The 25932-nt window shown below is 36.0% G+C and overlaps 2 protein-coding genes and 1 pseudogene across 2 annotated transcripts; 1 reads left to right on the top strand and 2 right to left on the bottom strand.

Annotated features, from left to right (window-relative positions):
- Positions 1-9802: 9802 nt before the first annotated feature.
- LOC148563762 (uncharacterized) lies at positions 9803-10204 on the top strand. The gene has a single exon (XM_088486934.1). The coding sequence runs from the start codon at positions 9803-9805 to the stop codon at positions 10202-10204; it is 402 nt and encodes a 133-aa protein (XP_088343060.1).
- Positions 10205-17721: 7517 nt separating this feature from the next.
- LOC148563761 (serine carboxypeptidase-like 50 pseudogene) lies at positions 17722-20855 on the bottom strand (annotated as a pseudogene).
- LOC107643453 (uncharacterized) lies at positions 19719-25418 on the bottom strand. The gene is made up of 4 exons (XM_016347104.3): positions 24903-25418; positions 22691-23117; positions 21968-22538; positions 19719-21243 (listed from the first exon to the last, which is right to left on the bottom strand). Exons 3-4 carry the CDS (start codon positions 22136-22138, stop codon positions 20962-20964), a joined length of 453 nt encoding a protein of 150 aa, XP_016202590.1. The 5' UTR covers positions 22139-22538; positions 22691-23117; positions 24903-25418; the 3' UTR covers positions 19719-20961.
- Positions 25419-25932: the final 514 nt, after the last annotated feature.

The raw sequence follows: 25932 nt of genomic DNA, 5'->3' as shown, positions 1-25932 counted from the left end.
GTAAAACATGCGAATTTAATGAATAAGTGTGAGAATAATGGATAAAATCCACTAAATTAAGCACAAGATAAACCCTAAAAATGGGATTTATCAGTAGCTCGGTGGCTACCTTCTTTCCTTGATGAACAAAAATAGAAGTGAACTTTTGCAAACGAGATCTTCCTCTCTGACAGAGGTGGATCCTTTCTTTTCTTGGTATGGAAAATGATGGTTATCAGTGGCTAAGAGAAGGGGGGTGATACAAGGATCTTTACCGATTCGGAATTCCACAAAATAATTCCGTTGTTAGTATAGTCCAAACCAATAGTCAATCCTCACATCAAATTAAAATATAGTTTTGTCACAAGTAACAAACCCCAAATAAGTATTAACCGAAGTATTTGAACTCCGGGTCGTCTCACAAGGAATTGCAATGAAGTGCTCAATTATTAGCTATGAGTATGCAAGGGGGTTTGATTTTATATTTTTGCAAGAAAATAAATGGCAAGAAAGTAAATGATAAGAACTTAATAAAATAAAGGAAAAGAACTCTTGGCTAGGCATAGGTAATTAAGATCACCATCCTTGTCCACAAACCAAATATTGATAATTATGAGGAACCAAGCTCATTAAGTCTACTTCCTAAAGCCTTAAGTACGTAATATCTACTCCTAGATTTGAAGTACGTCAAATGGCTTTGATCACATCAACCCATAAGTCCCAACCTATCTACTAATTAGATTAGTAGTGGGTTAGTGTCAATGGATATCAAATTGATAACCAAGGGTTCTCAAATCACCAAATTATTGAGACCCAATGACTCAAGGTCACCCAATTCCCTTAGCCTAGGCCAAGAGTGAAGGAAACTACTCAAGAACTAAAGGAAACATTATATCAAACACCTAGAGTGCAAGAAAAGTAAACATCATAAAATGTAAGAATTAACAAAATCTACAAACTACCAATTGCAAGGAAAGTGAATCAACAACTCAATCCTCAATAAAAAAGAACATCAAACATTAAATTTTATTCAAGGTAAACAAAATCCAACATGAGCATTCATAAACATGAAAGAGACATAAAAATAAAATTGACAAAATAACTAAGAAGAATCAAGTGTAGAAGCATGAAATTGTAAAGAAAACAAGATGATAACAATAATCAAAACCTAGATCTAAGATGGAATTAAGCTAACTTAACCTAATTCTAGAGAGAAGAGGGAGCTTCTCTCTTTAGAAACTAACCTACATGATGCCAAAACTACAAACAATTGCTCCCCCTTTGCCCAAGCATGAATTCTGCATGAAATAGCATCAGAAATGAGTTGGGTTGGGCCCAAAGTGCTTCAGAAATCGCCTCCAGCGATTTCATCTTTAGTGGGCCACGAGCAGCATCGGCGTGCATGCATACATGGCGCGTAACGCGAAGCAACATATGAAAAATTTTATATCATTTCGAAGCCCCAGATGTTAGCTTTCCAACACAACTAGAAATGCCTCATTTGGACCTCGGTAGCTCAAGTTATGATCGATTGAGTGCAAAGAGGTCAGGCTTGACAGCTTTACGGTTCCTTCATTTCTTCATGAGTTCTCCCACTTTGCATGCTTTTCTCCTTACTTCTTCCATCCAATACTTGCCTTATGAACTGAAATCACTCAACAAACATATCAAGGCATCGAATGGAATTAAAGTGAATTGAATTTAGCTATTTTAAGGCCTAAAAAGCATGTTTTCACATTTAAGCACAAATCAAGGGAGAATTGGAAAACTATGCTATTTCATTGAATAAATGTGAGAAAAGGTGATAAAATCCCCCGAATTAAGCACAAGATAAACCACAAAATTGGGGTTTATCAGGGGGGTTGAATCTTAGCCCCTTTTTGCTGAGTAAATCTTACTGCCCTTTTAAAACGCTTAAGGAGATATTTCTGCTTTTTGTCTCGTCACTAGTCAAGAGACATTTTCTTTTTGTCTCTAACCAATGATGAGATATTTTTTAATTTTGTCTCCTTCGAACAGAATCAGAATTTGAGTAGAGTAGAGAGAGTGAATCACACCCAGAAGTATCCTGGTTCAGCTGCTAAGTGCAGTGCAGCCTACATCCAGTCTCCATCACAACAATGATGAAATTTCACTATAATCAAACAGATTACAGAAAAAAATTCTCCCTAGGAACTACCCTTCCTATCTGGGACAAGTCCAGAATTTATCCTCAATCCTGAAATTGACTTGGTCACTTATCAATCTTTCAACTGCTAAGTGCTAACCCAACTTGCAAGAAAATTCCCACAGAATCATGAAACACAACACAGATGTACAAAGGACCTCTAGGACATCTATGGCTTTTTCTTTTAATTTTGTATACTCTGCCTTTTTCCGCTCTATGGCTTTTTCATACAAACCTCACTGTTTGCCTTTTTCCATGAGATTCAAGACAGACAAAACTAAACAGAAAAATACAACATGAAAAACATTGAAGGAGAAGAACTTTTGTTAGCTTGGGTAGCTATGAGAACTCTGTGATTTTTACTCTTTTCTCCTTGCTTCAAGCCTTGGCTGTTCACCCTTATTATAGAAGGGAAAGCCTCCAAGGTTGAAACGGTTGAACCGAGCTAAACTTCTTCTTCTTCAACCAAAATCGGTTCGGCCAGAGAGAGAAGAGAGAGAATCGAATGTAGAAACCAACATGCAATTACCTCATCTTCATCCCTTCTCACCAAGCTTCATCAATCCGGGCCTTCCATCTTGACTTGCATCCCAAGAAGGATTCCTGGCCCTTGATGAGTTCTTGATGCTTGACAGCTCCATCTGCTCTATCTTCTGCCTCTTCCTTCACGTAGCTACAGTAGCTACCTTCTGTGATGGTTGATCAAAAGTAGAGACGAGCCATGCCTTTGGGATCTTCTTCTTTGACCGAGTTAGATCTCCTTCCATTTTCGGGTATGGAGAGCTTGAGGCTTCCTCACCACTTCTTACCATAAGTGGCAAAGATCTCAGCCACACCCTACTGTGGATCTTCTTTTTCTTAACGCCATCATTACAATGGCTTCATGCTTGCTCCTAGCTTCTTCTTCTTTCTTCTGATAGCTTGTTTTTGCTTCCATCTTTCCTGTGAAGTGACAAATGAACAGAGAAAAAAGAGAAGAGAGAGAATGCAGAAAAGATTTCAAAAGAATTAAGAGAGGAAATAAAAATGAATTAAGTTTCCAAAACCCATGCCTAGTAATGTGTAATACATTAAAGGCCATCAAATCAATTTCCACTTTCTCTTTCCTGTTTCCAATGTCTGCATTAAATTCATTTAATCAAAATTTGAAATCCATCAAATGATGAAAGTGGGATCTGTTGAAAGCATACAACCTTTGCTTTCTCTCTTTATTAATTTCGGACCAAGCTAGTTGGTCTTGCACGAAGATTTTATTTTTGGGCTTGCTTACCAAAATTCTGGCCCAATCAACAAAATATTGGTTCAGCCATAACAATTAAAACATTTTTGTATCAAGGCTGAATATTAGATTCACATTGGGCTTGCTAATTTTTTTGGCCCAAACCACAATCTGCAAGTAACAAAATTATTAATTATTAAATGTGAATTGAAGTTCAAATTAATAATTTTGTAATTAATTATTTTAATAATATTTGATCATCATATTAATTTGGAGTTTTCCAAACTCATCAATCTCCCCCTTGATGACAAACATTTTTAAAAATTGAAATGAAAAAGAGTAGGATTAAAAGTACTCCCTTCGATGATTTTGGAATCCTCCCCCTTTCCAATTGTTACATAGCTCTCCCTAAATATATGCCATTTTACCAAGGGAAGCAAAACCTGTAACATTTAAAATCAAGCATATAGCCACAATGTATTCAACACATGGAATATTAAGTCATGTTGAACAGCTTGATTTATGAGCAGAACTAACATGATAATCACAACCTGTTTTGTTATCATATAAATGATTTTCTGCTCAATATAAAACAACAAAAATAAATCATGCTTGAGTACTTTTCAGAGTACATTTCAAAACTCAACATACTTCAAAAAATCCAAAACAGTTTTTGTTAAAAATCGATTCCTGCCAAGAAAAATTTGCTAATTAAAATAACAATTTTCCACAATAATTGGCAGAAACTTACATCAAAAAATTATTAATGCCTAATCAAAATATTACTTCCAAAAACAAAACATGGTAAATCAGGATGTTATGGCCAAATTAAAATTGTCACAACCAAATTCAGAGCATGGCACAACACAAATCAGAGCAATCATTGCTTATATAAAAAAACATGACAAATAAGATTGAAACATATGCACAGGAATGATCATGAATCAAATAGATTTCAGCCTCTGTTTTTTAATTTTTCTAACTTTCCTCCCCCTTTTGTCATCAATGGGGGAACCTGCAAAACAAGTGAAAATAACATACCAACAGCATAATATTTGTTTTTATCAAAACATAATAGTTCAGAGTATCCAAGTGCATACAGAATACCAAAATAACAAAACAGAAATAGGGTTCAAAAAGTGACAAATAGATCAATCATCAGAGAGGTTAAAATCTGAGCCAAGAGATTCATTATCCTCCTCTGTAGCCATTTCCTTTTCAAAACTCTTTAGTAGCAGGTTAACTCTTTCCTGGCACTTAATCCAAGCTTTCTCATTCTCATATGCTTGCTTGAGAGCTGTTTTATATGATTGCACCATTAGATTTGACATATTTGAGAACTCAGTGAGTACGTCCTTGATGGAATCCGCAACCTTTGTTGGCTCATGTGGACAACTCTCAAGATCACTTTCAGATGGTTCAGAGGGCATGGAGCATTTCCCTTTGGTGCTTTTTACGGATCCAGTGACTCCTCCTCCTTTGATGATGAAAACTTTGTTTTCTACATGCTCATTAGTTAAATCAACATGAAAGTGTTCAAATATGCATGTAAGAAAGATGCCATAAGGCATATTTGCCTTTTTGTCGCTGCAAATACAATCCCACATGTGTCGCACCATCAAATAGGCAAATGAAATAGGAGAGGAAGTAAGGATTGCAAAAAGAACTAAAGTATCACAAATAGTTACTCTTTGGAAGGAACCACTTTGAGGCATTTAGATGTGATTTATAATTCGGTGAAGGAGCGCTCTTACAGGTCCAAGAGCTTTGTGTGTCAAGACCGTCCCATCCAGGGCAGAGAAGTTTTCACAGGTTCGATTCAAAGCAATCTGATATGTGACCGCAACCTATGAATCCCACTTTCCAGTCATGTAGGCAGTTGCTCCCTCATCAGTGTACCCCAATGCAGCGCTGATGGTTTCTCTATTCAGAGTCATGTGAACCTTCTTAACATATGAGTGGATTGCTCCGTCAAGATACAAAATGTTTGCATAGAACTCGTGCACCAGAACTGGATACATAGGCTTCTGAATATGAAACAAAGGAGTCCACTTCAGGTTATCAAACAGTGTGGCAAAGTTGAGGCCTTTTGCAGTTAGTGCTTCCAAGTTTACTAGGTGAGAGTCACAAAGGTGACCTTTGGCCAGAACTTGTTTATGAAATTCATACGAAGCACAGGAGTTGAATCTGCTCGGATCAAAGTGTGAATTCCCCTTGTTAAACTTGTTTTTGAAGTCTAGAGATTCCAAATTTGGTGGTTCCCGTGTGTTGCGCAGAGTGTAGCCTGTTGTGCGTTGAGAGTTGCGACCTCCAGAGGAGTGAGGGGTTGAGTTCCTTGGTGGTGAATGGGGTAGAGAAGATTGAGACTCCTCTTCTTCTTCTACAACCGGTTCTGTATCCTTTCCAATATTCTTTTTGGATGAAGTTTTCTGAGCAATAACCTTTCTTCTCATGGTTTCGGTTTGCTTAGAAGAAGGTGAAGGAGATGAAGAAGATGTAGAGTGTATGTGAAGGTGAGTATGTGTTTGAGGAGTAAAAGAAAATGGAGGATTTTTGGGTAGAGGAGTTCGGCTACTTCTTTTAGGAGCCACTTTCTTTTTCATGATATGAAAATGAAGAATAGAGAGGGAAGATGAAAGAGTGGCCGACGAGATTGGAGAGGGGCGTGGATCCTCTCCAGTGGGAAAAAACTGGATAGCGTCCAGTATTTGATCTCACCATTAATTGTTCTCTCTCTCTTATTAATTTCTGGTCCCACTTATAGAATTAAAGGTGAGAGATCACACTTTATTCTCTCTAGTGGAAAAAAAATAGAGAGGATCCATTTCCAATTGGAGAGAGGTGGGAGGTTATGGGAGCATTAAATGCTGAGTGGAGAGAGAGGGTTAAGTGAGTAATGACCATTAAGTGGCGCGGTTATCAACAAGGAAGGAATTTTAAAATTTAAAATGAGAGGTTTGCTCCTAGAATCAAGGGAAAAGGTGGAAGAAGGGATTATGATTTGACAATAACTCCTTCCTACAAGATATGATGTGACAACTTCTCAAAAAGTATTATTTTTAAAACAAAAAGAAATTCAAAACAGCCAGAGTCATGGATAAGGTCAAAGAGGATTTGGTGGGGCTCAAGATCATTAACATCAGTTCAGTCTTCCCCTGTATCATGGCCTGTTCTTCACGTCCTTAAATTTGTCTCCTCCCTTCCTACGAGATAAAACCAAACAGAATTAGAAAATTCACAAATTATCAACAGAATTTAATTCTAACATTCCCAAAATGTTTCTTAGAGAACAGAATCTGTTTTCACACAAGGGTTTAGTAAAAATGTCTGCAAGTTGTTCTTCAGATTTTACAAATTGAATATCAATAGTTCCCTTTTGCACATGTTCTCTAATAAAATGATATCTCACTTCAATGTGCTTGGTTCTAGAGTGCAGAACAGGATTTTTTGAAATGTTTATTGCACTCATATTGTCACAAAATAAGGGCATGCTATTGATTTTCAATTTGTAATCCTCCAACAGAGTTTTCAACCAAATTAATTGTGAACAACACGCAGAGACAGATATATATTCAGCTTCAGTTGTGGATAGAGCAATTGTGGCTTGTTTCTTGCTTGACCACATGTTAAGTGAGCTTCCTAGGAAGCAACACATTCCAGAGGTGCTCCTTCTATCCACCCGATCTCCCGCATAATCTGCATCACAAAATCCTACTGCACAAAAGTCATTAGTTCTAGGATACCATAAGCCATAATCACAAGTTCCCTTAATGTATCTAATGATTCTTTTTACGGCTGAAAGATGGGATTCTTTTGGGTGAGATTGAAATCTTGAACATACACCCACACTTTGAACAATATCCGGTCTAGAGGATGTAAGATACATGAGTGAGCCAATTATTCCCCTATACCATGTTTCATCCACATCTTTACCGTTTTCATCTTTTTCAAGTTTAGTATTTGGATGCATTGGAGTTCCCATAGGTTTGGAATTTTCTAGGCCAAATTTCTTGATTAATTCTTTAGCATATTTTCCTTGGTGAATAAAAATGCCACTAGGAGTTTGGTTAATTTGGAGACCAAGAAAGAATGTTAATTCTCTCATTAAACTCATTTCAAACTCACTAGTCATGAGTTTTCCAAACTCTTCACATAATGATTCATTGGCCGATCCAAACACTATATCATCCACATAAAATTGAACAAGAAGAATATCATCATTTGATACTTTTATAAATAAAGTTGTATCGGTGGTTCCCCTTTGAAATTGATTTTTCAATAAGAAAGTACTAAGCCTTTCGTACCAAGCTCTTGGAGCTTGCCTTAGGCCATAAAGAGCCTTAGAAAGCTTAAAAACATGATTTGGAAATTCCTTTCTTTCAAAACCGGGGGGTTGAGCCACAAATACTTCTCTATTTATAAATCCATTAAGGAAAGCACATTTGACATCCATTTAGAACATTTTAAAGCCCTTGTGGGCAGCATAGGCAAGAAGCAACCTAATTGCTTCCATTCTTGCTACCGGGGCAAAAGACTCATCAAAATCTATACCCTCTTCTTGATCGTAACCTTGGGCCACTAATCTAGCCTTGTTACGAACAACACTTCCATCCTCACCTAATTTATTTTTGAATATCCACTTAGTACCCGTTATCTTTTTACCATTTGGATTAGGTACAAGCTAAGTGTCCAAACCTCATTCTTTTCAAATTGAGCTAGCTCCTCTTCCATGGCTTTGACCCAAGAGGGGTCTTCAAGAGCTTGCTTCACATTGTGAGGCTCCATTTGGGATAAGAAAGCAACATTGCTTGGTTCGGCTTGCTTCTTAGAGGAGGATCTTGTTGTTACTCCTTGGGAATGGTCACCTATGATAAAATCATGGGGATAACCCCTCATAGACTTCCATTCTCTTGGTTTTTGGAGTAAGGTTGAGCTTTGATGAGCTTTTACCGGTTGTTCTATTCTAGATTCTCTTACTGGCTCAGGAGACAAAACAGAAATGTCTCCTCCATCCTGATGAAACAAATTTGGGCAGACAGATTCTTCATTTGGGACAGCAGCTGGGTTTTCTTGACTTGATTGATGGTTCATGTTAGCTTCACTTCCTGTATCATCATCTAAAAGAGCACTGAGAATTGCATTAGTATCACAAAAAGAAACGTGTATGGATTCCTTTATGGTCCTATGATCTTTGAGGTAAATTCTATAAGCTTTGCTGGTGGTGGAGTATCCAACAAACATTCCCTCATAGGCTTTTGGATCAAATTTTGAGAGTGACGAGGGTTCATGGTTGTCAAGGTGTTTCTTGCAATGGCTTGTCAAGGTTGCTTTTTCTTCCATGGGTATTAATTCATTTAATTTGATGACATTAGAAAACAGCAACGAAAAATCAAAAAATCAATCAACAAAAATTATAAAATTAAAAAATAGCAACAAATAATCACCCTAAATAACAGCAAACACCCTAAAAATTTTTAACGCATAAATAATTTTTTTTAATATAGGAACAAATACACATCACAACAAAGACATATATATAGATACTTTTTTCTCTAAAAACATAAATTTAAAGGGGGCAAATGAATAGGTAGGTCTATGCCTATTCATACCTATACTAATTAGATATAACAATACAAAAATAACTAAAACCAGAAAACTAAAACGAACAAATGAAAAAGAAAAGGACCCTAAAAGGCTCAATCATAAATTCGAAATAAATAAAAAGAGAAAACTTTCACTGAGTAAGAATTGGGTACCATTTCTCCATAATTTATTTTACAACAGCTTAGGTATCGTTGTCTAACTTGCATTTTGTAGTACATTTTAATTTTTTAAATATTATTTCTTTATATATTTTGTTAATTAAATATTGATTTATAACCTTTTTTAGTAAATAGGTATCACCTTTTACATTGTTCATTTTTACATATACATACATGATATTAAATTATTATTTAAGAGTATTCGCACTAGAAAATAAAAAAAGAGAAAACAAAGAGACATGCTTGCTAAAGAAGTCACGTGTAAGGGGGAGTGAAGAGGTCACGGGACACAATCGATGTGACACCTTCTGATACGGCGCCGAGTGCCTATAAAGATACCATAAACAACAACCCTTGGTAGAACTAATTGGTTCGTTGTGTATTCACCTCCCTATACCAATTTCCCCTTTCATTCCCCTACCAGACATTCATCATTAGGACTTGTACAGTCTCAGGATGTCGTGTACCGCTGCGCGCAATGCAGGGGAGGAGGATATTATGTATCAACGCGCCTCGATTCCATATACACAGCAAATTTGGTGGAGCTCGTATCGTCGAGACCAGTAGGCAAAAAACTTCTTACAGCAATGCACGCAGAGCGAACACCTGGACATTCTATTTCGGGCCGATGTGGAAGAGCTCTTCATTCGATAGCGTCGTCATGCGGGGATGAAAATGCGGCACACTACTGTAGCCCACGGCCATGTGGCCACCCAATACGCATTTTCAATGATGCTGATGCTTTGTAACAACAACGACGATGCGAAGAAAAAGGGAATCGAAACATTTCGTGTACTTGAGGAATCCGATGCACTAACAATCTGCAAAGTGGGGTTCCGAGAAGTTATTAAACATTCGCGAACAACTCAACGTCGTGTGCCTATACGAAATGGAGAAAATCAAGTCTGTGTTTCGCATACATGTCCAAGCCGTGGCAACATGGGTGCTATTTACCACTATCAATGCCATGGAAGAGAGTGGCACGTAAACGATGGTGATGGAGGTGCTTCTCATGTTCTGCGCATACATTGTCGCGCCGACTATGAGTTGATACTGTTTGTCAACCTCTTCTACTAGGATTAGGTTCAGCTTTCCTTTTATTATGCAAGATAATTCTTATTTTTCTAATATATGTGTTCTGTAATTATATATATCGTCAGACAAGTTTTATGCCAGTTGCTTATTTCTCTCTTTTTTATATGTTGTTCAATAGTCGAATGAAATGAATTACTAAAATTTCAATATATTTAATATCAACCGAAGTGGCAAGCTATTCAAATTCATTGTATAATAATAAATCCCCACAAACTTTGACCACTGGGAGAATTTGAAAAAGTTGACCAAGGTCATACATAGAATATTTGATGTTTTTCTTCATCCGAACACTGATGAGTAAGCCATGCATGCAATGTTTGCTACTTTTTTTTTTCAGTCGAACACTCCTAAGTAAACACATATTATGTACAGTATTTCTGTTTGTATAAAATATGTTATATCTTTTTTAAACATACATAAAATGCGTATTTTGAGGTTGGCATAATTTTGGTTTGAAAAGACATTTTGTGCATCGCGGTTTAGGGTTGTTCATATATCGATAGTAAACATACTGTTGATATTTGTTGATACCAACATTTTCTTTTTCCGAAAAAATTGTAATTCGTGTGTTTCTCATTTCATATTCAATACTTATTTATAAAATAAATTTTCATTCCGAATGCTTAAATTATCCCTTTTCATCACTTCCTATTACCTTTCTAAGTTACCAATTCTATCTAAAATTACTATTACATCCTAAATTATTACACAATTCCAAGATAAAAAGGATATCAAAAGGTTAATTAAACACTCATTTGTCTATTCAACCATCACATCAGTAATATAAAAATTGTTGTCAAATCCCACTCCATAGGAACGCATCCCACATGAAGGCATAATTAGGCCTAGGTTCTAGGATATGTATTTATTGCTTGTACTATGCTATCCATCGTAGTCGATATACTTTGAATAGAGAGATTTTCAATCCTGGCATAAATGTTTATTTATAAATCTATTAATTTGTATATGTCCATTATATTAATTAGTTCAATAGTTAGTTTACGGCTGGTTACCAATATAAACTAAGTTATAAAAGATTTTTTCGATTGACAATGAACAACCATGCATTTTAATCATGTCAATTTACCAGATCAAACTGATATTTTTTCACAGACAAAAGTAAGTACACAATCAAAACATCGTCTACATGTTAAGGAAGGATAATCGTTCATAACAAAACAGCATACATTGCTAGCTATTGAATTGGCAGATAACATAAACATAAATTCCCAACAACATATTCAGGGGCAGATTACTAAGAGTGGTAAACAGCCACGTTCATGAAAATGTAAACATTTCAAAGAAGACCCTGACCTTGTAATCATCCAGGTAGTGCACACATGAGATAACGGACACATCCTGCACATCACCCATGGTCCCGCGGGTAGTGCAATTGGTGGACCGACAAGCCATGGGCTGTCCCGAATCTGAAGGTCCCTCATCCACCCACTGCTCCTAGAAAATATCCCTGAACACCTCCCTGCACCTTTCAACCTCCCCATAAGTACGGATAACTTCAAACATTTCAACATCCCTTTGTACTTCGTCTTTATGATCACACAGTAGCAGCATGGCACATAAGTAACCGGCTTCAACGCTGCCCTCCATTGAGGCCCGAGCAAGAAGGTCCATTCCAAGGTCACAGCAGAAAATCCAGAAATACTCTGTCAACCCCTGTCAGAGTATAGAATCCGAATTTTCTGCTTCCACGTTGCGATCAAGGAACCTCCTTTCAGGCTGGTCAAAGTAAAATAAAAAGGACATTAACGGTATATACCACATCATCGCATGCTTGTATACAGCATCAGAATTTGCTGCATCCAGATACACCTTGCAAGTCGCCTGCATGTTGAACAAATTCTAAATCGAATTCGATGCAACCATCGTGGCAATCCTCAACCATATGTCACGAGGAAAAAGATGCAGCGGACATTCGTACTCGACGAATACGTTCCCTTTTTTTCTGTTCCTCGTGGAAGTTCCAGCCATTTGCAAGAACTTAGTGGGGGATTATTAGAGAATATCAAGGGGAGAGATGACCGCCAAAGATGCGTTCAGTTTGTCCCTATTATATCTTTTTAAAATTTTTAATGGACACTCCTAGCATTTTCCTTTTAAATATACTGGCATTAGGGGGTACACGTTTTCCTAGACATTTTGTTCCTTTACCGATGCTTCTAGGTAAAACAGATATTAATAAAAGCACGGAATATTATATTATTATAATTTAAACTTATCACAATAGTATATATTATATTAATTAAAAACGTGTCATATCTATCCTATTTAGCTACTCCCATGAGCACATAATACTTTTGTTCTATCCTATTTAACTACTTTGGTTTAATAAATCAATAATTTAATGCTTTTGTTCGACTGTTCATCTACTGAATGGTTTAATCGACTTTAATGTTCTATTTTTCATACTTTAATTGTTTATTTTAATTACTCACAAAATAACTGTCATGTTTTGCTTTTTTATTGTTCACCGACGTAGTTTAAATTAATCTTTTATTTTTCCAAAAATAAAAGATAAAAAAATATTTACACATGTTAAAAGAGATTATTTTATATTTTGAAAACTTAAATGTTAGATTAAAAAAAATTAAAACATGCTAATTACAAAAAAAAATACAAAACAACTTTCCACTAGTAATGCACAGTAAATACATAAGAAATGTAAAAAATATCACCTATATATATATATATATATACACACACACGTTATGGAAAAAACCATCTCTCCTAACCCTTCTTCAGTTCTTCTCTGACGTCACTCCTTCTCTCAACTCTCTAACTCTTCTTCTCCCTCTCCTTCTCTCTGTCACACTTATCTCCTCTCGTGGATTCCACTTCTCACTCTCAACGTCACCTCAGAAGGTAGAATCGACGTCGCGCGCCTGACATCGACCCACCCCGAGGAGAACCGTCGTCGCCAGAAGCAGAATTGTTAATTGAAGCGTCGTCGTTGTTGGCCTCGCATCGCCGTCTTCTTCTGAGAGAATGTCGCAGAAATCTGTCATGGACCACAACATTAGTGCTGACGTCCTCACAGAACTATTGATCGCCGATCTGATCGACATCATCCGTAGAGATGAAAAATACACAGACTGTGACCTGGTTGAGACCGCATTAGTCAAAAGGGAGGAGAATTTGAAGGCTAAACTTCAAACAACCACAGAACAACTCAGAGTGGTGAAGGTGGGGCAGTTAACTGTCGACGTCAAGTTGAAAGCAAAGGAGATGCAAGTGGAGGAAGGGGAGAAGGCACTGCGACTGCTGGAAATGATGTTGCGCATGGTGCGGCACAAGAATGAAATGACAGTTTGCCAAATGGATGACAAAGCAAATGAATTGATGGCACAGATCGCCAAGCTTCGTCAACGGGAATAGCATGAGGTGGCAAAGTGGTGTGAACTGGCACACAAGGTCGATGCCTTGGAAGACAAGCATAAAGTCTTGCTCGGTGGGGCTAGTGTTCAAGCGAAGCAGACGTCACATAGCTGCAATGATCAGGAGCCCGCCGGGCAGAATCAAGATGGTGTCGGAGGTATTTGACTTGGTGCATATTTTGATATGTTTATGTTATGTTGTTTTCCGTCGAGGCCAATATGAACAATTTATTTGCTTAGTTTGTTTAGTCACCCTTTTGATTTTCAGGAATGCTACTTAAAACTCGGTCACGATAATTATATCTACTTTCATCGGTTCGTTCTTAAAGTCTGTTTATCTTGAATTGTTTTAAATTACTCATAACTCAGACCTCTATTTATAAATCAACCAATATAAAACATACGTCTAAAGTCATGTAAGCGGTTAACGCATATCGGCAACAATTTACGTGTGCGTTATCATAAACTTGTTTATTACACCACAACAAGAAAGAATAAACTTTTTGTTATTTTCATTTTGATTCGGAAGATTAATATTCTATGCGGAGTAGTCAGTATATATTCGTTTCACATTGTTTAATCCATATGCGGTTAACTATTAACATTGTGTCGTGTCCTACATTAGCATAAGCAACGCGTTTGATTGCAAGAATATTTACGGGTTCCTCCCAATAAAAATTATATATTTTTTAACATACCATCATTTTACACTAGATAATCAAACAAAGGAATGTCATCATATTATCTTTTTTAGCATATCCTAATATTATGTCCAATTACAAAAGAGAAACATCTTTTCATTTAAATTTCTTGGATCAACAAAGAATACAAAGGGGCTGGTTTAAACAAATTTCAAAGTACTTCTCTCTGAGGTTATAATAAACCAATTAGTGCAATTAAATAATAATAAATCTTTAAAAATCCTTTCCAAATGCTAAATTTTTAATGACAACTAAAGAATCTCTAAACCAATTATATTGTATGAATACAATTCCATATTCAATTGGTACATATATACATGTTCATTATTCAAATTTTTTATTCATTTTATACACTATCATCAATTTTAGTGCACACATCATAAAATCTTGCATTAATCAGCTAAGTTGGTTTTATAGAATATTTAATTATCATATCCGACAGTAATTTAATACTGCTGTTAAATTGTTCTAACTAATAATTATACATGCAATAACTATTTTGGTTTTTCTCTTCTTTGTTCAGGCATGTGAGGTTTTTTTTTGGACCATACTAAAGGATTGGTCTAGTTTTAATAACATTATTAATAACCCAACCCATGAGCACAACATTCATTTCAGAAAAAACATACATCTCCATTTAAAAAAAAAGATACTATGCAGGTCCATTGTTTTTTTCATATAGGTATTGGATGCAACCAAGTCCAACCCAACTTGTGCCAAAATGACCCGTCCGACCCGAAATATCTTCAGCCTCTCCTTCATCAGTCTCTCACCCACCATCTCCATGCTGCTTCGATCCTTTGTTGTTGAACGTCTCCGGAAAAGCCAAACATCTACCCAAAATAACACTCCTTGTCATCCATTGGGGATCGAGTCCCATTCCGGTGATGACACTAACATTGCGTCATCCTCCGAATGCATGAATTGCGGCAGATTCGCCATTCACAGAGTCGACAACTTTGCACTGTGATTCCGTGGGGGAAAACTTTCTGCAACTCGAATGATGGTCAGTGACGGAAACAGAAACATCAAAGCGTTTATTCTAGGCGACAGACAACGTCCAAGACGCATCTCCTTCCCAGTCCAACTTCATCGTCAGTTAGTTTAACATAAAACATAATACTTAACTACTTCATCGTCATTTAGTTTAACATAAAACATAATACTTAACTCTAATTAATTTTAGCTTACAAATTCATAAATTTTTGCTATATTAACCCAGATAGATTTTAGATCTAACAACAATAACCACCAAGAAATCAAATTTTTTAAAGTGACCCTTCTGACACAAAACCAGCAAAAGGTATTCACTAGCCAATCAAAAGAGACAAGTAACAGGGTAATCTCTACTGTTGGATAAAAAAAAAAAGATCCGATGGCCCTCGTCAACAGGCGCACCGGTCAACCAAAGATAAGTGTTATGCGCACTGGTCAGCTAAACACGCACGGCGCATGGAATCCGTGTCCATGAATCTAATGTCGGTCTAGTCATCCAAATTTTTGAAGGATAAAATTCTATTTATGAAAATACTATATGAATTAGTTTTGGAAGAAAAAAATTATTAGTCTCTTATCTAAGAGCACACCAAATGAGAAACTTTTTAAATATCCATTTATAGCTCATATATCATAAAAAAAAATTATATGAGCTTTTGCATCATAAAAGAGAATAGGGACTAAAGATTTTCCTTTCTTCTCTAATAGAAAGGACCAACTTTAATTTTTATTGTGCTTCTTTGTATTACAGACCAATTTTATTATAGTCTTACCATATTTAATTAATTGAAATAAAAATATATTAATTTAGTTGCTAATTCTTTTTATAATGTGTTATAATATGTTATTCAAAATTTAGTTTGGACAAAAATGACAGCTATTTTTGTAGTAATATTATTTAAATTTACAGATTTAAAAATAAATTACAATGAAACATTAGTCATATACAAGAAAAACAAATTTAATTTCATAATTAATAACAACAATATATAATCCGAGTCTTAATTAATTAGCAATATTATTTAATATAAAGAAAAATAAAGTTAAATATTACAATTGACAACATCTATTATAAAATTGACATATGTGTTTAACATGGTTAAGCAGGGACATTGAGATTATATTTTTTTATCAGAGTTAAACATAATTGGGAATGAATAATGAAGTGTTTGTGAATTTTGATTGTGGTTGGAAAATAAGTAATTGACTATATAACAAAAAAATTTGAAAATTAAAATTACAAAGGTTTTGTGTGTTTGAATTTTAAAATGTATTTGGTGTTGAAAAATTTTGATTTGGATTTTTTAAATTTGAAAGTTGAGTCTATTGGGTATTTTGAATTTTAAGAAAATTTTCAGGTAACTAAAAAAAAGGGGTTGAATTGATTTTGAATTTGGATCTTTTATTTGAATGGCAACCAAAATATGAATAATTTTTATTTTGGAAAAATATTAGAGAATTTTAGAAGAACTTGTGTAAATTGAAGCTAAGTGTAAGTAGTATTTACAGAGTAATAATGAACTTTATTATTACTAAAAGAGTGAAAGTATCTGTCACAACGTTTACTTTTAAATTTTAATTCAAAGTTATTTTAATATTTTTTCAAATGCTTAATGATACTTGGCATCAATTTATTTGTCATTCTAAGTCCCTCTTCAAAAGAATTCTCATATCCGGTGAGCAAGCACTAAAAGTATTGTTCTTCCAATGCATAAAGCAATTTCCAATTACACTTGTGTTACATTTCCAAAAAAAAAAATTACACTTGTGTTAAAACAGGAAATCTATTTTTCTACAGCTGTAGGTTCTCTAAGATCCCATGATACAAAAAATTTAGTCATTTTAATGCTAATTAGTAGTTTGTCCTAAATTATTTTTTATTTGTACATATCTTTTTGTCTAAATATATTTTTATGCTAAAGTATCCCTTTATTTTCAATTTATATATACTTACATAGTACCAAACACACCTTAAAGAATTAAATAATGTAAATTAACTAGTTTATTAACTTTTCTTTTATACAAGTTCAATCAAGCAGAATAATTTTGATATTCTTTTTTTTTTTTTTTTTTTTTTTTTTTTTTTGGTCGATAATTTTGATATTCTCAATTTGGCACTGAACAAATTGTGCAATTGCGTGTCTAAAGATCTCTGAGAAATGTTGGAGGAAGTAGTGAACCCAATTCAGTACTTGGGAAGTTTGTAATTTTGTATGAAACCATAAATGAATTGAATATATATAGCGCTACTACATAAACGGTTACAATCCAAAGCGATCAAAGAATATGGAGCATTAACTTTGCTGCAATAAGTTGCACACATTTATAATTATATTCATGCAGTTTCTACAGATGTTGTTAAGGATGAAAATGTGATTTGTTTCAGCAAAATGACTACTATAGAAGCATAAATAATAACTAAGCCAACAAGAAATTCACTTCCAATAGGCAACTTAAATCACAAAGTTAACTTTTTTATTGGTACATAAAGAAGTGGAAGTTGTCCCTAAACCAAGAGTTGTTCAGTTCCTGCTAACGAAACTACAACACTTATGGTTCAATACTTCAATCACAATGATTTTCTTGACACATTTTCATGATGTTACAAACTTTGAAACAAACCTTTTTCAAGGACCCAATCTTCAATCATTGCTTGAGATGTCATAGGTTGATCAGATGGTAAAAGATGCCCTGCCCCTAACACCACAACATTAGTGAGTGACTTCCATTGTTGGACATAGCCAGCAAGCTCTCCGTTCACCTTCCATATCTTCCTCTCTGCATTCAAAAAATCCTCAATCTCTTCCCACTTCTTCGTCTTCACCCACGCCTCGACCTGAACCACTCCATCCTGAATATCATGCTGACCTTGATATAACAACACCCTAGTGTTCCTCACCAAATCCTCGACCATGTACTTCACACTCTTCATCACATCAGCATGTAACACGCGCCAACCACATCGCTGCATCCTTCAAACACAAGTGACTCATTGTTTACCCCTAAGGCCTTCTTAGCTTTCACATTGTTCAAGAATTTATCAACTACATCATCGCCATACGGCTTTTTCCTTGTGTAATCAAACAAAGTAGCCAACCCTGTTACATTCCTCAACTTTCGCAAACCTAACCGCTTTCAATTGATCCTTCTCCAACTCATTCCTCTACCTCTCATTGATCAAACCAATATAATAAGCATTAACAGCATGAGTAACCACTTGTGTAACAGGGTCAGTCAACCCATCTCCAATAGCCAAACCAGCCAAATTCACTCTCTTAGAACCGCGCAGCCGCGAATTCTCCTTCAATATATAGTATCCAATAGCAGGAACATACTTTCCAGCATAACTTTCACCAGTAATATAAATAGGACAGTTCTTGAAAATAGGATCATGCTCAACAAACCTTGTTATAGCAGCAAAGAGATGCTTTGCAACACCATTTTGATCAGTTGGGATTTCTTGTGTTATTGCAGCTACACTGAATCCAGAACCGATGGGGTTATTAAGAAAGAGTAGGCCAAAGATCCTATTCTAAGCACCGGGGTTAGGGTGAAGTGTAAGGGGTGATTCATCAGTGAGAGTCCATGGTCCAACCAAGCTCATAGAAGTTGCCAATCATGGAGGAGCATCCGGGGCCACCTTGGAGCCAAATGAGAAGTGAGGTTTGGGAGAGAGGTAAAGTCGAGTTATGAGCTTCATAGAAAGCATAGAAGATAGCAGAGGAAGATATGGTACTTACTGGAAGCTAACCTTAACGCATTAATATTTGTAAGTAACCTATGTTAACGTAGAAAAGAGAGAAATTGAAGTAAAAAATAAAAATCATCATTTTGCCAAAGAAAAAGAAAAAGAATCTGCACCTCCAATTAAGGCCTAAGGGAGAATGTTTCACATAAGGCTAGGATTCCCAGCACCACCCACACCAACAGGTATTCGTTCCGCTCAAACTCGATCGGACCGATTTGGCAACTAGTCAACAGCATGTAAGGACAGATAATTTGCTACTAATTTATTTATTTTATATTTTTTTTTTTACCAAAGATAGAAAATTCGAACCCGCAACCTCTTAATTGAGTATGGGAAGACTATGCCATTTGAGCTATTACTCGTTGGCTGCTACCAATTTAATTTGCTAATAATACATAATAATATTTAATATTATAAAATATGAAAGACTAAATATTATGTTTGAATAAAAATAATTTACTTTTTATAAATTTAATTAAATATGGTCAAGTTAAGAGAATTAAGATGCAAATTAGATTCAAATTGAGAGTTTAAATCTACAAATAAAAACAAAGTGTAGCTTAAATTTTATCCTATCCTATCAATTATCACCCCTAAATAGGTGTTAGTAGCTTCATCCCAAAATAAAATACTAGAAGAATAACTATTCGAACAATCAATTTGCACATAACATCTGTTGCTTTTCGAATTATATCATGATCATGAAAACGCACATCAATCAATTTGCACCTAGGATAATAATTCGAACAATTGACTTTTGTTTTGTTATCTAATATCTAACAATCAACAATCCACCATGCGGATAAGTTACCACAAAAAAAAAAAAAACAAGGAACAAAATGATTGAAATAAACTGTGATACTCCATAAACTCTAATTGAAATATCTACTGCAGCTACAAGAATGACAAACTCCAGATCCCACAAGAAAATTGCTTCTGAGTTAACTTCATATTCCAAACTTCCATTCACATGCAAAATCAATCAGGATCTGCTTTGTCGAGAAAAAGGAAGGCAAAGACTGTTCCAGCGCCTAAGTTGGGTCGAAAAGTGAGAGACTTGTTAGAGAAAGTCCATGGTTCCAAGTTCCAACCTCATAGAGGTTGCTAAGCATAGAGGGGCAGCTAGGACTGCCTTGGATCTGGTTTAAGAGGCCATATTATCCTGGGGTTCAGGTGCTTGTAATTGAGTCTCAACCAGTGCCTCTGGTTCGTATCCGAAATCAGGTTTAGAGGCCTCTTGTGATTTAGGTTTTGATTCTGAAACCAAACCTTGATTTAACCAGACCTTTAGCATGATCTTGTGATTGTAACTGCTCCTCACATTGGTTTGTGTTTGTGTCTAGCTTTATTTTCCGAGGCCTCCCTCTCCCCCTACCACTCCCCTTTCCTCTACCTCGACCTACACCATCACCTATGCCTCCGCTGATGCCTCTACCTCTACCTCTACCCCTACCACTAGAATTCTGCTGATCTTGATCATCCGTTTGCAATTGCTGCTCAGAATGATTTGCATCTTGATCTATTTTACGAGGCCTTCCCCGACCATGACCTCTACCTCTACCTCGACCTCGACCTAGACCTCTACCAGTACCTCTGCCTCTACCTCTGCCTCTGCCACGACTATACTCCCTTGGGTTGTTTGCATCAGTCTCTGACTTACGGGGCCTTCCTCTGGGACGCTTAGCTGGACGATGCTCAACATTCCCAGATACTGGATTCTCATATCCTTGATTTCCATGTAGCGGTTGATCATTATGAACATTCTCAGGAGCTAACATAGCTCTGTTTTTAAACATTGTTGGTTCCTTGTGCCTTCCTTGACCTGCAACTTGAATTTGAGGAGATGACTACGACTGCTTCTCGATAATATTTACCTTGGGCTTTTGTGCATCAAGAATAAGGTCACGTAACGGTAAAAAGCACTCCTGGATCATCTGCAACTGGCTTAGATTTCAGGTGCCCCCCTCTGCATTGGTTATTTGGAGAATGCTTCTCAGGATCACCAGATACTGAGTTCCCATCTTGCTTTTGTTCAGGAACATCCAAAGAAGACATTTGTTGTTTCAATTGTCCTTCTGACAGTACACATTCTGAACCCAGAAGATCAAGTGGCTTCTGGTAATCAATAACATTCAGCACAGTTGGGAGGGATGAACAAATTGTTTCTGGGTGCACTATGGAGTACTGTTGGCAACAAATTTTAAAAGCATATCATCATGTCCGACAACAAATTTTAAAAGCATATCATCATGCTCATAGTTACATGGAACAAAAAATAAGCATAAGATTATATTTCTCTGAATAATTTAAAGAACAAAGGATGATGGTCAGTAAGGCAAAAAAATTAGAATAAAACAAATTCTCTGAAAGTTTCTTTCTAATATTGATCAGGAAAGGACAAGGGTTGTCACCAAATGTCCCAGAGTAGGGTTAAATTAGCCTCTCGCGAATATGCAAGGTAAAGCTTCCTAATACAGATCTACATAGTGGATCCAGCCCTTCCAAGAACTCTGGGCAGAGTGGAAAATTTATAGGACTAAGCTTCCCTTTATTGAAAACAAAAATAACGGCACAAATATATACGAAAGAAAATGCCAATTGTTCCCCAATACTGTCCTGTATAGGAAAGCTTCAAATGTCATCAAATTAACTCCAAGTACACATTATTAAATAATTTCACTTTTCTATATTAAATGAAAGCATAGAAATCCCAATATTGTAGCAAGGAAAGATATGACACTTATTTTATAAAAACCTTTCCTAAAACTCTCTAATCAAGCAAATTCTTGGATACAACGAGTAAACGAGCTCCAACAAAAGGGCACTCACAACTAACAGCTCCACCACATGAATGATAACTATCAAGTACCAACAGCAGATGCAAAAAATGATAGAAACACCATAATACCTGATCCTGTAACTCCTGTGCTAGAGGCTCTGCTTCAACATATTGTTCTACAACTCCAGCCCCTTGTGATTTATTCTGCTCTCCAACCCTTTCAGCTGACTGGTCAAGTGCTTCTTCCCCCTTCTCTTCTGTCCATTTCACCACACTAATTGGCTCATCAGTCCTTAGCATCACCTAAATCATAAACCTGATGTTGTGCCTCATCTCTTCCCTCTTTAGGCTTATCACTCTTCTAAATCTATTCACAGATTTTTACTCTTTTCCGCTTTCGCTCTCCACCTCCATCCATGCTATGCTGACTTGTCTTCTTTCCTCTCTTCTTCCTCTTACTCTTACATTCCTGTCTCCCCTTCCGATCACCATCTATTCCATCACCATCAGCCTGTAGAACATATCTGCCACCCTCATTACACACAATCTCCTCATCCTGGCAAAGCTTCTCCAATTGAATACCCAAAATCTTCTTATGTGCCCATGGCAAATCCTCATACTCCTTTACAATGAAATTAGAAATTTCTTCTTCAGTGGACCCTTTATTCTCATTTAGCTCAGATATTGCCCTATGTATCATCTAAAAAAAGCACATAAGGGGGCGCAAAATTAAAATCGAAAGAAGAACCGCATACGCATTATGATCATTTCAATTCCAAAGAAAATAAGACACTCAATAAGCAAAATAAAAAAAGATTGAAAATTTGGAGAAAAGTATGGGAAAGGAGCTACCAATGCAAAAGGAGGGTGCGTGGGGGGTGTGGAAAGAAGGAAACATCTTCTTGAGACGCTGCTGAATGAGGGAGGAAACATGGCGTGTTTCGAGGGAGAGAGAGGGGTTGGATTTGGCGAGCTGAGACAAGAGAGAGTCTTTGAGGTTAGCATTGATGTGGTTTCTTCTAGAATGTTCGTCGTTGTTGGGAAGAGGTTGAGGAGGAGAATGAGGTTTCTCCTCTTCGTCCATGATTGGTGCACTACTGAACGACTAGAGGCGACGGCGAGGAGTGACTGAGTGGAGGGGTGGAGGCTGGTGTTGGCGTTGTGATGAGTGAGTGTAGCAGTGAACTCCTTAGAGAGGGAGACTGAGACCGAGAGTGATGAGGGTTCAGGATTGTCAAGGTATTTCTTGCAATGGCTTGTCAAGGTTGCTTTTTCTTCCCTGTGTATTAATTCATTTAATTTGATGAAATTAAAAAACAGCAACAAATAATCAAAAAATCTATCAACAAAAATTCAAAAATTAAAAAACAGCAACAAATAATCACCCTAAAAAACAGCAACAGCAGCGTAACAACACAAAATCAATGATTTCACATTCAGAAATCAAGAACAATCAGCAACAAAAATAAAAAAATAGCAGCAGCAGCATAACAACACAAAATGATTTCACATTCAGAAATCAAGAACAATCAGCAACAAAAATTAAAAAACAGCAGCAGCAGCATAACAACACAAAATCAATGATTTCACATTCACAAATCACCAAGGTCCTGAGAACTAGACCGGTCATCGAACCACTCTAACTACTGGTTTACTGGTCCAACCGGTTCAACCGTGGTCCAACCAAACAAACCATTTTAGAATAAAATAACAAGTAAACTATAAACAAACACTCTAAAACATAACTATAGTCTAATTTAAGATAAATCTTAAACGTCTTCTAAATTTAAAGCACTACATAATTTCAGCATAATTTCAAAAATTAACAATTAGTAGTAGCAATGAGCATAATTTCAACAAAGATTAATAAACTTCTTTCAAAGATTAACAATGAACACTTGGGCAGTAGCAATGAGCATAATTTCAGCATAATTTCAACAAAGATTAGTATAATTTTCTAAAGATTAACAATGAACACTTGCGCAGTAGCAATGAGCATAATTTCAGCATAATTTTAACAAAGATTAATAAACTTTCAAAGACTAACAATGAGGAGTAGCAATAAGCATAATTTCAGCTAAATTATTTTCAATTTTCAGCACAGCACAAAAAAAAGCAACAAAACAGAGTCCAACACAACACAATAGCAATGAGCAGAGCTAACCAAGTAATCATTCAACAATTCAATCTGAACAACAACACTAGTAGCAGCAGAATCCTAAATCGACGAACAAACAAAGATGGACAATAAACAACATGAACAATTAGATAAAAAATACATCTGAACAACAAGAACAGTTCAATAATTACTGTAAAACAAAATAATCTAAATTATTTCATGACAGAGAAACCTAAGAAAATCATTACTCATAACAAGAATGGCTCAATAATGTTCATTACTCAACATCGGTAATAAAAATCAGTCTACAAACAAACATGAAAAGTAGCAGTATGAAAAGTAGCAGCACAGCAAAAACAAACAACACTATAAAAAAAATAGCAACAATCAAGAACCATAAGAACAAACACAGTAGTAAACAAACATCAACAATCAGAAGTTCAGAACCCTCAAAAACAAACAGCAACAATCAGCAGCAACAATAAACACAACACTGAATAATTAAATAAAAAAATACAACATTTGAACAACAAGAACAGTAAACAAACACAGCAGTGAACAAACATCAACAATCAGAAGTTCAGAACCATCAAGAACAAACAGCAACAATCAACAACGACAATAAACACAACACTGAATAATTAAATAAAAAAAATACAACATTTGAACCACAAGAACAGTTCCACAATTACTGTAAAACAAAATAATCTAAATTACTCAAAACAGAGAAACCTAAGAAAATCATTACTCATAACAAGAACAGTTCAATAATGTTCATTGCTCATCATCAGTAATAAAACTCATTCTGCAATTAAATCATTGATCATGAACGAACAAACTAAAATAATGAACAAACTAAAGAAATTACTCATAAAAAAATAATGAACAAACAGAGATTCAGGAACTCAGAGCAGCAATTGAGGGAGAAGGAGCAAGAATGCCGACCACGAGAAGCAGACAGACGGAGGACGGGCGACCACCAAATTGGAGCTGCGACGAGACGCGAAAAAGCTTCCCAAAAGAGCAGAGTGTGGTTGGAGGCTACGGCAGACTGGACGGTGAAGGACAACCGAACGACGGTGGGATGGCGGTGGTGAGCTGAATGGCGGCGGCAATAAAGGCTGGCTAGTGGCTACGGCTTGTGTCACCTCTTCTTACGGTGGTAGCGAACTCCTTGCGGTGGTGGAGACTAGGGTTTCTCTTTGGTTGAGGTTGAGTGAGGGTAGTAGCTCTGCTAAGGGAAGGAGAGGAGAAGGGGCTTGGGGCAATTCTGATAGTGGTTTCTCTTACGGCGAGAAGATGCAGACGACGGCGAGAAGACGAAGATGACAGATGGGCCGAGCTCGCGGAAGAAGAGAGCAGGGGTTGGAGGCTTGGGGGAAGTGGCTACACGGACGGCGGCGGCGTGGCTCGAAGAGAGGCTACGATTTGAGAAGCGAGAGTGAAGAGAAGTGAAGGCTCACGGTTGAGTGATTCAGCTGCTCAATAAGCCTAAGGTTAGTTTGGGTAAATTTTTAAAAATTTTTTTTTTTAGAATTATCTTTTTTTTTTAATTTTAAAAAAAATAAAAATAATTTTATATTTGGGTTCATACAAAAAAATCTTTTTATTTATTAATTATTTTTTAATATAACAATATAAAAGTACTTTTTTGTTTATTTATTACATGAAAAATATTTTTTTAAAGAAAAAGATCTTTTAAAAAAAAATATAAATTACAGCTTCTCCAAAAAATTATTTTTTTTATTTTTCTAGTATTTTATTTTTACTACTAGAAATTTTTCAAACACACTAAAAAATAAAAAAATATCTTTTTTCATTGAAAAAAGATCTTTTTTTTATCAAAATAATGGCGCCCAAACAAGCACTAAAATGACGTCGTTTCAATCCAACCGGTAGGTTTTCGGTCCATTCCAACTAGCCGTTTCTTGGCCGGTTCAGCACTTTTTACCAGTTTTTTATCAGCAGTTTTACA

The sequence above is a fragment of the Arachis ipaensis genome, chromosome B5, assembly GCF_059453495.1.
Source record: "Arachis ipaensis isolate K30076 ecotype BB chromosome B5, ASM5945349v1, whole genome shotgun sequence".
NCBI classification, from domain to species: Eukaryota; Viridiplantae; Streptophyta; class Magnoliopsida; order Fabales; family Fabaceae; genus Arachis; species Arachis ipaensis.
Note: the sequence above shows the minus strand (reverse complement) of the source record. Positions and strands in the feature narration are given on the sequence as shown.